Source organism: Temnothorax curvispinosus, unplaced genomic scaffold (assembly GCF_003070985.1).
Source record: "Temnothorax curvispinosus isolate PA1 unplaced genomic scaffold, ASM307098v1 QBEX01002242.1, whole genome shotgun sequence".
Classification (NCBI taxonomy): Eukaryota; Metazoa; Arthropoda; class Insecta; order Hymenoptera; family Formicidae; genus Temnothorax; species Temnothorax curvispinosus.
In genome coordinates, this window is record NW_020212022.1 from 1 (window position 1) to 14,325 (window position 14,325).

General features: G+C 34.1%; 3 protein-coding genes across 3 annotated transcripts; all 3 read left to right on the forward strand.

Moving 5' to 3' along the window:
• The first annotated feature begins 3,099 nt into the window (after window positions 1-3,099).
• On the forward strand, window positions 3,100-4,460 carry LOC112468923. Its single transcript, XM_025038341.1, has 4 exons — window positions 3,100-3,501; window positions 3,862-4,161; window positions 4,244-4,360; window positions 4,443-4,460. The coding sequence occupies exons 1-4, from the start codon at window positions 3,100-3,102 to the stop codon at window positions 4,458-4,460; spliced, it is 837 nt and encodes a 278-aa protein (XP_024894109.1).
• LOC112468925 (protein unc-45 homolog B-like) lies at window positions 4,390-6,740 on the forward strand. The gene is made up of 2 exons (XM_025038343.1): window positions 4,390-4,684; window positions 5,074-6,740. The coding sequence occupies exons 1-2, from the start codon at window positions 4,487-4,489 to the stop codon at window positions 6,733-6,735; spliced, it is 1,860 nt and encodes a 619-aa protein (XP_024894111.1). The 5' UTR covers window positions 4,390-4,486; the 3' UTR covers window positions 6,736-6,740.
• Window positions 6,741-11,848: 5,108 nt separating this feature from the next.
• Window positions 11,849-14,314, forward strand: LOC112468924 (protein unc-45 homolog B-like; the record flags this gene model as incomplete). Its single annotated transcript, XM_025038342.1, has 4 exons — window positions 11,849-12,250; window positions 12,611-12,910; window positions 12,993-13,433; window positions 13,823-14,314. Coding segments are annotated over exons 1-4 (1,635 nt in total), but the record flags the coding sequence as incomplete, so codon positions are not given.
• Between the last annotated feature and the right edge of the window lie 11 nt (window positions 14,315-14,325).

Genomic DNA, 14,325 nt, shown 5'->3' on the forward strand with positions numbered 1-14,325 from the left:
TTTAGGTATCAATTACTTTGAAACTAGACGTTCAAAGGGCTTGTATTTTTGTAAGTATATTTTTACAAGTCTCTTCTATCGTTTTCTTGTTTTCCATAAAAGTTGCAAGAGTAGTTTAATCGCTACAATTAGAAACATATCAGAAGTTATTGTATCTGTGATACATAAAAAAGTACTAACTTTGATTCCAATTATCTCAACTTCGGTACGTCAATTTTTTTCTAATTGTATAAATATATAAATTGTTTTTACATTAATATATACTGTTCAAATTTTATAAGGTTTCCAAGAAAATGAGTTTACGGACTAACTACCTTAAACGATTCGTGGCAGTGAGATTCACAGTAAATAGAGATAAAAATCAATTTTATGCCCCATGTAATGGAAATAAATTGTAAAGTTAATATTACAGGCTATATTAATTTCTTCAAGTATTATACATACAATTATACATATATACATATATACAAGAAAAATTGGTTCTATTGAAAGTTGAAAAAATTTATTGGTTGAATTTTAGAAAATTTGTTTTGGTAGAATTTTACTGTGAAATCTGGCGCAAATTGCAATACATCTTAACCAGAAACTTCAATTTACGATGTTGCAAAACTACCGGCTTCAAAAGTGCATTGCACAATAGACCTGTAAGTTATTTCCATTATTAATAAATAACATCGCTATTTATAATAAAAAGAATTATGATTCTAATAAAACAACGTAAATTTGGTATAATAAAATGTATTGCGAATATATATATCCCGGAGCAGCAAAAGATGCAATTCTTCTACATGCAACATTAGTGAAAACAATTTAAACTAATTCGAGTCATGATTTAGTCCAAAAGTTTTATAAAATACAATCGTTGATTTAAAAAAAAATTTCCCAGTATCGTTACAAAGTGTGCGAAAATGGATAGAACGCATAGCAGTCTTCCGTTCGCCCGCCACCTGCCGTTGTTTAAAAATTACAAAAAATACGAACATTACGGTCGATTAAGGATCGTTAGGGCCATTGCACGTAACAAAGTTTTAGTCATAATCGTAAGGCCGTAAGAAAATAGACCAATCACACTCGATTATTTTTCGAGCTCAAGAAGAATAATCGACTGTGATTGGTCTATTTTTTTACGGTCTTACGATTACCTATGACTATAAAACTTTGTCACGTGCAATGGCCTTTAGCGCGCATGCGAGGCGCCTATACCTGACGACAATCAGGCATTCTTATCCAGGACTTTAATCCTAGTGTTAATCCCGATGTAATTCGAGTCGAGCATTCCTATATTGGTCGCGTGAGATCTTACTTCGCCGAACAATATCGTCGAATTATCCGCGTCACGACGCTTCGCTCGTAACTTTATTTGCTTATCGCCGATGTTTCATCCTGAATTCTGCGAAAAATCAATTTTGACTGTTTTTTACGAAAGTCACGTGACGCGCAGCCTTGTGCCTCACTAGCAACGCCGGTCACGTGGCTACGAAAAGCTAATCAGAAATTCTATTGGAGGGAGACGGCGCACGGCACTCACTTTGGATAATGCTTAGCGGTTCGAATTACTCGTTGAAAAGGAGTGCTAGGTAGACAATCGTGGAGCAAAGAAATTTAAGGGTGCTCGAGCGACAGGAGAAAACAAATATCCGACAGGTATAAAAACTTTACATTCTCTTTTATTTGGCCGCGACAATCTGAATAAAAGCTTTTCGCGTGCAACGTGATCCAATTCGATGTGATAAAGGTATTCGTAACAAATGTGAGATTATTACTTTTTGACTGAAAATACGAATCGTCGAGGCAAGTAGAGCAAAACGTTTCATTTCCGCTCGATCACGCTACTGTGTATCTTATTCGAGTAAAACTGTAAAGCCAAACCAGGCAGTAATTCCATTGTAGGGCTATAATTAAACACAGTATCCGAATTCTTCTGAATAAGTTGCAATTAGAGCATTAATATAAACGTTTAGAACCATCTCATGTTATTCGAAGAAAAAGCGACGTATGACAAAACACCCTATAATTTAATGATAAATCATATTAATGTTTCTTTTCTTTTATGTAACTGAAAAATTAACTTTCGTGTACCGTAATATTTATCTCGTCAAAATGTGACTCTCCACGAATCTAAAGTCCTTGTTGCCCGAGTCCTTGTTTTCTTATGTTACCCTTCAGCCATCGACCGTTGTGACGATCTGTTTATACGAAACACGTTCGAACTGGGTGAACAAACCAAAGTACTTGGATGTGTCAAAGAAAAAAACCGAAAAACAATCACTTGGTTGACGGAACGTTAAATATCGCCATATAAACAAAAATATCGATGGAACGAGATTTAACTTCACGCAATTAAATTTCTCGCAAATCTGAGATAAATCGCACGCTCTTCCCAGACACGCATTGGGAGAATTTAAATTCCCGACGCAAAAAAAAGAGAAATGTAAATTGCTCCTGACTATTGCAGCGAAATGTAAAATTATACATTTCTCTCGTTAAAAAAAAATAAAATATCAACATGTAATGTCATGAATTGTTGTCGATCCAAACTCGAACTTTCGCGATCAATAATAATTAAATTACAATCAATAGATCGATAGCATTATTCAGTCTCTATTGAACCCCAGTGCTAGCTCCTATTTATATCGAAGACAGTTTGCCGAAAATAAACCTGTTTTTTAATGTTTAATGTTAATAAACCTGTTTTTTAATGTTTAATAAAAGTCAGCTGTCTAATATAAAAATGGTTGCTACAGTCGATTACAATTTATATGCAGGTTTTACATTAGAAAGTGCAATAATGCTATTATTAATAGCGTTTTTTTTTGGCTGCACTATCGCCTACTAGTGCAACACTAGTGCAACACTAGTGCAACGCTATTGGGTAGTGCAGGGCAGTGCAGGGCGGTAGTGCAGCCAAGAAAAAACGCTATAAGTGCTGTAAGTTTATTTTTGACTCATTACTGTCTCATACTTGGCATATAAATATTTTGTAATAAATTTATAACTTGTGCTTTTCACATTTAAGATAATGTATAAAATGCCACAAAGTCTTTCAATGTTAAAAAAAATTGCAACATCATATATTTTGTATTGTAGAGTTATTCCACCATGCCAAAGTCAAATATGACTACACAGAAATGGAAAGAGAAAGGTGATGAAGAGTTTAACAAAGGCAATTGGTCTAAAGCCTTAAGTTATTACACAAACGCAATTGAAATAGTAACAGAGGACAACACTGAGAAAGCATTGTATTACGATAAACGATCTGCCACATATTTCGAACTACGTGATTACGACAAAACGATTGAAGACTGCAACAGTGTGATGAAAATATATCATAAAATACTTTCCATATCAATGTTTCGCAGATTTTTAGCATTAATAGAGTTAGAGAGATTCGAGGAGGCACGTCAAAACATGAAAATGATTTTATGTTACTCAGATAACACAATGTCTCAATCTCTACCAACGCAATTTCATGAAATTTCACACAAACATATTAAAGAAAAAGTAAGTACTAATGCCAAAATAAATATACATAACTATAAACTTACAAGACACGTTAATTTGGTCTAGATAATATAAAAATAATAACACATTTTTCATGCTCAATATACATATATATTCTAATAAGAGTTCTCGTTTCACTCAATATTACATATAATTTGACAAACGGAGTTGAATTCTTGTCTCTCTTATTATATAATTAGTTATTCCTATTGATTAGTAGCTGTCTACACACACTATATGGATAAAAATTACGTCATACAAATATAGAAATATCACCTTTCACAGTTAACTTATATTTTTATTACAGAAGATCACGAGATCTTTATATTCAAATATACGCTTAATTTCGTTTCGTATTAGGTATCACAAATGATGGGTCTAGCATTTAACGTGAGCGTAGATAAAGAGGAACGTGAAAACGCCATGATTAATATGCTTAGGCTCGCAAGTTGGAGAACTGATGCCTGCGAAATCTTTATAAAGGAAGTAAAAAAAGATGATGAAGCGATCTGTAGCGCGATTCGTATTGTAGACGAGTTATGCCAAAACAATATTAATCAAACTGAGCCCACTATGATAAACGTTGTTTTGCCTTGGAGTCTGGAAATGATGAACAGCAAATCTACAGAAAGAGTCAACGCGTCTCAATACTGTTTACAGGTAAATATTATTATCAAGCGAAATACGTGCAGTTATCATGCACATATTTCAGTAATTAATTTATTGTGCATTTCGGTTTCAGAATATATTGAACAAATATAGCGGCATGAATAATGAACCCAGTACAAAACCCGACGAGGCTTTGTGCGAAAAGCATAAGAAAGAAATTAATACGATTTTGTCGTGCTTGTTGAATAGTGTAGAGAGTAAAACGATAACAGGACTTGCTAGAGACGCAATAATAGAACTTATTACGCGTAACATTCATTATACTGCGTTAGACTGGGCCAAACGATTAGTCAAGTTTGACGGTTTGAAAAAATTAATGGAGGTTGCCAGTCAATTGGAGGAATACCAATACGAATCTTCGTTCGACATCACGTATTCCACGCGAACTATTATCAGTATGTCCTTAGCAAAGATATGGAAAAACATGGACCGTAATGTCGATAAGGGGATATTTTTCAACACCATTGATAAATTTATTAAGGATAAATTGTTTACATCTGACACAGAATCTAAAGTATGAATTTTGTAACTTCGGATCTTTTCTAATTACTTAAATTGTTTTAAAATAAAAAATCTATTATCTCTCTAACCTTAGCGTACTTGAGAAATTTAAAACAATATATTTTTAAAGCAAAAATGTCAAAAGAGATTTCCTTTTAAATTGTCGATTTTGTATATTCTGTAACTTTATATATTAAAATACGGTTATAACAGAGTTTAATCAAAATTTACTGAAGAATATGACTTTGTCATCTATCGTATTTTCTGAAGCATAATTTATCAAAGACTTCTCCTATTTTTCATCAAAATTAAATAAAGCTAATCATTGACATTTCTTTTTAATTAATTATTATTTCATAAAATGTACAAATTTATAAATTGTTATAATCGATTATCTTACAGCTGCGTGGAGTAGTTGCAATAACAACCCTAATATTCGGTCCGTTAGAAGTTGCAGACAGAATTATCTTTACAAATCCGTCGACGGGTTGTATGAGGATTCTCGATATGGCGAAAACGGATGACGTATTGCAACAGAAAGTGGTTTGCGAATGCCTCGTTGCCGCTATGACTAATTTTGATGAGGTCAACGCGCTCATAAATGAAGGTGTAAAGATATTGCGGATATTTCTGTATCAATCTAAGGATGATGTAATACGGATTCAAGCGTTGGTGGGTTTCTGCGAGTGGAGCAAGTTTAAAACCCGCGGTTACATTAGCAAACCGTTCTGGGGTGAAGCGACGGACAAATTAGTCAAGGTTTGCAGAAGATTATTAATAAATCCCAAGAAAGAAAAAAATATAATAAAATGGGCCGTTAAAGGCCTATCGTACCTCACTCTCGACGGCAACGTCAAAGACGAGTTGATCAAGGACCAACAAATCATTCAAACAGTTTTCGAGCTTGCCAAGATTAGCGATCAATCAGTCCTCTATAGTGTGGCCACGACGCTAGTAAACGTGTGCAATGCTTATGAGAGGCTTATGATAGAATCTACATTTCAACCAACATTTATACCTGAGATAGAAGAATCGATGAAATTTCTCAAATTTTATTTTCTTGAAGAATATCTGTCTAAAAATGACGAAGACTTTGTGCAGAAAAGACGGTGCCTGTTAGTGAAGAACGGTGTGACCGGCGCTCTGGTCAACCTCGCCAAAACGGGCAACCAAAACTGCAAGGAACTGACAGCTCGCGTATTCTCCGCTATATGCGGTAAAGAGGAATTGACAAAAACAGTTGTTCAACAAGGCGGTACGAAGGCATTGTTGTCGTTAGCGCTAGATGGCACAGACAAAGGAAAAAAGATAGCTTCGCAAGTCTTAGTCTATCTGGCACACACGTTACCTCCTGAGGATGCATTTCCCGGTGATTTAATGATGGATGTTGTACAGCCGATCACAAATCTCTTGAACCCGGAGTGTTCCGTTAATGAGAGATGCGAGGCTCTAACAGCTTTGTGCAATCTAGCTAGTGTCAAGGATAGTATGCGATTACATATATTTAACGACTCAGGATTTGAGAATTTCAACAACTATATGAACGATAATCACGACATGGTGGACTGCGCGTACGCAAAACTAATAAACAATTTGGTATTATGCCGTAAAGTTGCTATTCAATATGTTAAGCAGAGATATTATCAACTTGGGTATCTTATTGGTTGGTCTGTGGTGAGCAACGTAGATGAACGTACAAAGAAAGCAGCAGTTGAAGCGGTAACAACGCTAACGGCAGCCAGCGAAGAAGCTTGTGAAAAATTACTTCGCTGGGATATTTGGCCGAAATTCCTATACCTTTTACTCAATAATCCAGACAATTACTTTCAACGTAAGGGTATTGAAATTGCGTTAAATATGGTGAATAGTACAAAAGACGTCGCTGCAAAACTCATCAAAACAGATACAATAATGAAACAAGTGAGAGAATTGAGCAAGAACGATACCATACAAAACGAAGAGATCAAGGAATTAGCATCCCTTGTTCTAGAGGCTGCTGCGAAATGGAACCAGGAAATCGAGGAAAATGTCGAAGGGAACGAATCGTCAGATAGCATTGCATGATAATATAAAACATGTCGATTAAGAAAATTATGTATAAATGTCAATTGGAATCTTAATGTCATATTAATAGAATATTATTTCTCTTTTTAATAAATGAAGGTTCAATGTACTGTATAATTAATAAATTGTGGAACTTTGCACTTACGAGACTCTTGTCCCGGCGCTTTTTGCCCACGATAAATAATATTTTAACATTTCAAGCACAAAAGTATATTTTTTCGGGAGGCTTGAGTCGTCGCTATATCTCAGCGAAAATCTCTTTGTGAATTCTTAATTGCCGTTCTTGCGAGTTAAAATCTTTTTTTCTCTGTTGCCAGCAATCGGTGGAGCTCGGAGAATTCCGCTTACGTATGGATGGTTTTTATTTTAGTCTCGTCATTGGAAAATGGACGCACCAGCTTCTCTTAATGCTGCTAAAGTTTGTTTATCTTGTGGGCAATCAACTTAAGTATATACTTCATATTTATAATGTATACATTTATATTAATATATATGTATACAAGCTACTTACGCTTTTAACGTTTTCCGTAACGAATTGAATTGCTGAATTTACATCTTCCGCAACGTCCTCACAGCATAGCTGAAATCTTTAATCTATACTCCGTCCAACGAGAGATCATGGTTGATTAAATAATATAATGTTAGAAAACATCTATTAAAAATAAAAATAATTTAACGCAAACACTTTGTTGCGGGTCTTTATGCTCTATCGTTATTTATGTTTAATCAACCATGATCTCTCATTAGACTGGACGGACGCGTATGCGCCGTATATTACGTTTATTACGTTAAAGAGTACGCAAGGAGACGTTTTCTAAATGCAAATAATATTTAGACGCACAATTATAATTATATTATTTTGATCATGTGAACTTGTTATTATATCAACCTGAAATTCGTTAATTGATGGTACCTCTATGGTACATCTATCAAGGAGGGACATTTTAAGTTGCTATAAACATTTTTAATGTTCTGTTCAACGGACTGAATTAATTTTCTTTTTTCACGAAAAGTCCACTTACCTGATACGCGATTAAAAAAAACGCATGTATTTTTTTTTAAATTGCACTTGGATTAAAAAAGTCGCACGCAGATTCAGAAGAATCGCGCGCGGTTTTAAGCGTTATCAAAAAATAACTGTATTTGGACGTGTTTTTAAAAAAGCACGGAATTGTTGCAGTTCTCAAAAGACCGTCGCGTCGGCGTTTTTTACGCGTATTAAAAATAATATTAGCCTTTTCTGCGCGTTTTCAAAATAACGCTGGCTTCTTCTACGGATTTTTCAAAAAAACTTTAAATTAATATTTTAAAGTTATTTAAAACAAAAGAATTTTAAGTAGATAGTTCTCAATGCGCTATTTAAAAAAAAAGACGCTAGCGTTTTCTACTCGTTTTTAGAACGGACGCTAGCATTTTTTACGCGTTCATTAAAAACGCTGGCGTTCTTTTTAAACGCGCAAACGACGTTGGCATTTTTTTGTAGATCGCGTACAAAACATTGGCCTTTTTTGTTTGACAATGTGTCGAGAACTATGTACTTAAAATTTTCTTGTATAAATGTCTATATTTCTTTTATAAATAATTTTAATTTTTTTGTCATCAATAATAACTAACTACTTCATAATACTTAAAACAATAATGATTCTATCGATATATCGATTATAGTACTATCGCTTCTGTGATAAAGTATCCTGCGGCTTGTGTTTATCGTTAGACGAGTCCGATGGCTCGTTACTATAACACGAATGGTAAGACTGAGATAGTGGACGTCAACAACGAAATCGGACTGAAATGTGTAAAATCCTGGTTCTACTTTAAAGTAGTTAGTCCGTGACAACACTGTCAAAAAGTTAATAATAAGCAAATGACGTATATAATATTTGTCTGGGATTGTTCGCGTTATGCAAGTGTGTGTGTGTGTAAGAATCTCATATGTACATGTATATATAGACACTAATACTTCAAAGGTTAGCTATCATATGCGTTCATCGCTAATATCAAAAATTGTGTACTTTTTAGGTATCAATTACTTTGAAACTAGACGTTCAAAGGGCTTGTATTTTTGTAAGTATATTTTTACAAGTCTCTTCTATCGTTTTCTTGTTTTCCATAAAAGTTGCAAGAGTAGTTTAATCGCTACAATTAGAAACATATCAGAAGTTATTGTATCTGTGATACATAAAAAAGTACTAACTTTGATTCCAATTATCTCAACTTCGGTACGTCAATTTTTTTCTAATTGTATAAATATATAAATTGTTTTTACATTAATATATACTGTTCAAATTTTATAAGGTTTCCAAGAAAATGAGTTTACGGACTAACTACCTTAAACGATTCGTGGCAGTGAGATTCACAGTAAATAGAGATAAAAATCAATTTTATGCCCCATGTAATGGAAATAAATTGTAAAGTTAATATTACAGGCTATATTAATTTCTTCAAGTATTATACATACAATTATACATATATACATATATACAAGAAAAATTGGTTCTATTGAAAGTTGAAAAAATTTATTGGTTGAATTTTAGAAAATTTGTTTTGGTAGAATTTTACTGTGAAATCTGGCGCAAATTGCAATACATCTTAACCAGAAACTTCAATTTACGATGTTGCAAAACTACCGGCTTCAAAAGTGCATTGCACAATAGACCTGTAAGTTATTTCCATTATTAATAAATAACATCGCTATTTATAATAAAAAGAATTATGATTCTAATAAAACAACGTAAATTTGGTATAATAAAATGTATTGCGAATATATATATCCCGGAGCAGCAAAAGATGCAATTCTTCTACATGCAACATTAGTGAAAACAATTTAAACTAATTCGAGTCATGATTTAGTCCAAAAGTTTTATAAAATACAATCGTTGATTTAAAAAAAAATTTCCCAGTATCGTTACAAAGTGTGCGAAAATGGATAGAACGCATAGCAGTCTTCCGTTCGCCCGCCACCTGCCGTTGTTTAAAAATTACAAAAAATACGAACATTACGGTCGATTAAGGATCGTTAGGGCCATTGCACGTAACAAAGTTTTAGTCATAATCGTAAGGCCGTAAGAAAATAGACCAATCACACTCGATTATTTTTCGAGCTCAAGAAGAATAATCGACTGTGATTGGTCTATTTTTTTACGGTCTTACGATTACCTATGACTATAAAACTTTGTCACGTGCAATGGCCTTTAGCGCGCATGCGAGGCGCCTATACCTGACGACAATCAGGCATTCTTATCCAGGACTTTAATCCTAGTGTTAATCCCGATGTAATTCGAGTCGAGCATTCCTATATTGGTCGCGTGAGATCTTACTTCGCCGAACAATATCGTCGAATTATCCGCGTCACGACGCTTCGCTCGTAACTTTATTTGCTTATCGCCGATGTTTCATCCTGAATTCTGCGAAAAATCAATTTTGACTGTTTTTTACGAAAGTCACGTGACGCGCAGCCTTGTGCCTCACTAGCAACGCCGGTCACGTGGCTACGAAAAGCTAATCAGAAATTCTATTGGAGGGAGACGGCGCACGGCACTCACTTTGGATAATGCTTAGCGGTTCGAATTACTCGTTGAAAAGGAGTGCTAGGTAGACAATCGTGGAGCAAAGAAATTTAAGGGTGCTCGAGCGACAGGAGAAAACAAATATCCGACAGGTATAAAAACTTTACATTCTCTTTTATTTGGCCGCGACAATCTGAATAAAAGCTTTTCGCGTGCAACGTGATCCAATTCGATGTGATAAAGGTATTCGTAACAAATGTGAGATTATTACTTTTTGACTGAAAATACGAATCGTCGAGGCAAGTAGAGCAAAACGTTTCATTTCCGCTCGATCACGCTACTGTGTATCTTATTCGAGTAAAACTGTAAAGCCAAACCAGGCAGTAATTCCATTGTAGGGCTATAATTAAACACAGTATCCGAATTCTTCTGAATAAGTTGCAATTAGAGCATTAATATAAACGTTTAGAACCATCTCATGTTATTCGAAGAAAAAGCGACGTATGACAAAACACCCTATAATTTAATGATAAATCATATTAATGTTTCTTTTCTTTTATGTAACTGAAAAATTAACTTTCGTGTACCGTAATATTTATCTCGTCAAAATGTGACTCTCCACGAATCTAAAGTCCTTGTTGCCCGAGTCCTTGTTTTCTTATGTTACCCTTCAGCCATCGACCGTTGTGACGATCTGTTTATACGAAACACGTTCGAACTGGGTGAACAAACCAAAGTACTTGGATGTGTCAAAGAAAAAAACCGAAAAACAATCACTTGGTTGACGGAACGTTAAATATCGCCATATAAACAAAAATATCGATGGAACGAGATTTAACTTCACGCAATTAAATTTCTCGCAAATCTGAGATAAATCGCACGCTCTTCCCAGACACGCATTGGGAGAATTTAAATTCCCGACGCAAAAAAAAGAGAAATGTAAATTGCTCCTGACTATTGCAGCGAAATGTAAAATTATACATTTCTCTCGTTAAAAAAAAATAAAATATCAACATGTAATGTCATGAATTGTTGTCGATCCAAACTCGAACTTTCGCGATCAATAATAATTAAATTACAATCAATAGATCGATAGCATTATTCAGTCTCTATTGAACCCCAGTGCTAGCTCCTATTTATATCGAAGACAGTTTGCCGAAAATAAACCTGTTTTTTAATGTTTAATGTTAATAAACCTGTTTTTTAATGTTTAATAAAAGTCAGCTGTCTAATATAAAAATGGTTGCTACAGTCGATTACAATTTATATGCAGGTTTTACATTAGAAAGTGCAATAATGCTATTATTAATAGCGTTTTTTTTTGGCTGCACTATCGCCTACTAGTGCAACACTAGTGCAACACTAGTGCAACGCTATTGGGTAGTGCAGGGCAGTGCAGGGCGGTAGTGCAGCCAAGAAAAAACGCTATAAGTGCTGTAAGTTTATTTTTGACTCATTACTGTCTCATACTTGGCATATAAATATTTTGTAATAAATTTATAACTTGTGCTTTTCACATTTAAGATAATGTATAAAATGCCACAAAGTCTTTCAATGTTAAAAAAAATTGCAACATCATATATTTTGTATTGTAGAGTTATTCCACCATGCCAAAGTCAAATATGACTACACAGAAATGGAAAGAGAAAGGTGATGAAGAGTTTAACAAAGGCAATTGGTCTAAAGCCTTAAGTTATTACACAAACGCAATTGAAATAGTAACAGAGGACAACACTGAGAAAGCATTGTATTACGATAAACGATCTGCCACATATTTCGAACTACGTGATTACGACAAAACGATTGAAGACTGCAACAGTGTGATGAAAATATATCATAAAATACTTTCCATATCAATGTTTCGCAGATTTTTAGCATTAATAGAGTTAGAGAGATTCGAGGAGGCACGTCAAAACATGAAAATGATTTTATGTTACTCAGATAACACAATGTCTCAATCTCTACCAACGCAATTTCATGAAATTTCACACAAACATATTAAAGAAAAAGTAAGTACTAATGCCAAAATAAATATACATAACTATAAACTTACAAGACACGTTAATTTGGTCTAGATAATATAAAAATAATAACACATTTTTCATGCTCAATATACATATATATTCTAATAAGAGTTCTCGTTTCACTCAATATTACATATAATTTGACAAACGGAGTTGAATTCTTGTCTCTCTTATTATATAATTAGTTATTCCTATTGATTAGTAGCTGTCTACACACACTATATGGATAAAAATTACGTCATACAAATATAGAAATATCACCTTTCACAGTTAACTTATATTTTTATTACAGAAGATCACGAGATCTTTATATTCAAATATACGCTTAATTTCGTTTCGTATTAGGTATCACAAATGATGGGTCTAGCATTTAACGTGAGCGTAGATAAAGAGGAACGTGAAAACGCCATGATTAATATGCTTAGGCTCGCAAGTTGGAGAACTGATGCCTGCGAAATCTTTATAAAGGAAGTAAAAAAAGATGATGAAGCGATCTGTAGCGCGATTCGTATTGTAGACGAGTTATGCCAAAACAATATTAATCAAACTGAGCCCACTATGATAAACGTTGTTTTGCCTTGGAGTCTGGAAATGATGAACAGCAAATCTACAGAAAGAGTCAACGCGTCTCAATACTGTTTACAGGTAAATATTATTATCAAGCGAAATACGTGCAGTTATCATGCACATATTTCAGTAATTAATTTATTGTGCATTTCGGTTTCAGAATATATTGAACAAATATAGCGGCATGAATAATGAACCCAGTACAAAACCCGACGAGGCTTTGTGCGAAAAGCATAAGAAAGAAATTAATACGATTTTGTCGTGCTTGTTGAATAGTGTAGAGAGTAAAACGATAACAGGACTTGCTAGAGACGCAATAATAGAACTTATTACGCGTAACATTCATTATACTGCGTTAGACTGGGCCAAACGATTAGTCAAGTTTGACGGTTTGAAAAAATTAATGGAGGTTGCCAGTCAATTGGAGGAATACCAATACGAATCTTCGTTCGACATCACGTATTCCACGCGAACTATTATCAGTATGTCCTTAGCAAAGATATGGAAAAACATGGACCGTAATGTCGATAAGGGGATATTTTTCAACACCATTGATAAATTTATTAAGGATAAATTGTTTACATCTGACACAGAATCTAAAGTATGAATTTTGTAACTTCGGATCTTTTCTAATTACTTAAATTGTTTTAAAATAAAAAATCTATTATCTCTCTAACCTTAGCGTACTTGAGAAATTTAAAACAATATATTTTTAAAGCAAAAATGTCAAAAGAGATTTCCTTTTAAATTGTCGATTTTGTATATTCTGTAACTTTATATATTAAAATACGGTTATAACAGAGTTTAATCAAAATTTACTGAAGAATATGACTTTGTCATCTATCGTATTTTCTGAAGCATAATTTATCAAAGACTTCTCCTATTTTTCATCAAAATTAAATAAAGCTAATCATTGACATTTCTTTTTAATTAATTATTATTTCATAAAATGTACAAATTTATAAATTGTTATAATCGATTATCTTACAGCTGCGTGGAGTAGTTGCAATAACAACCCTAATATTCGGTCCGTTAGAAGTTGCAGACAGAATTATCTTTACAAATCCGTCGACGGGTTGTATGAGGATTCTCGATATGGCGAAAACGGATGACGTATTGCAACAGAAAGTGGTTTGCGAATGCCTCGTTGCCGCTATGACTAATTTTGATGAGGTCAACGCGCTCATAAATGAAGGTGTAAAGATATTGCGGATATTTCTGTATCAATCTAAGGATGATGTAATACGGATTCAAGCGTTGGTGGGTTTCTGCGAGTGGAGCAAGTTTAAAACCCGCGGTTACATTAGCAAACCGTTCTGGGGTGAAGCGACGGACAAATTAGTCAAGGTTTGCAGAAGATTATTAATAAATCCCAAGAAAGAAAAAAATATAATAAAATGGGCCGTTAAAGGCCTATCGTACCTCACTCTCGACGGCAACGTCAAAGACGAGTTGATCAAGGACCAACAAATCATTCAAACAGTTTTCGAGCT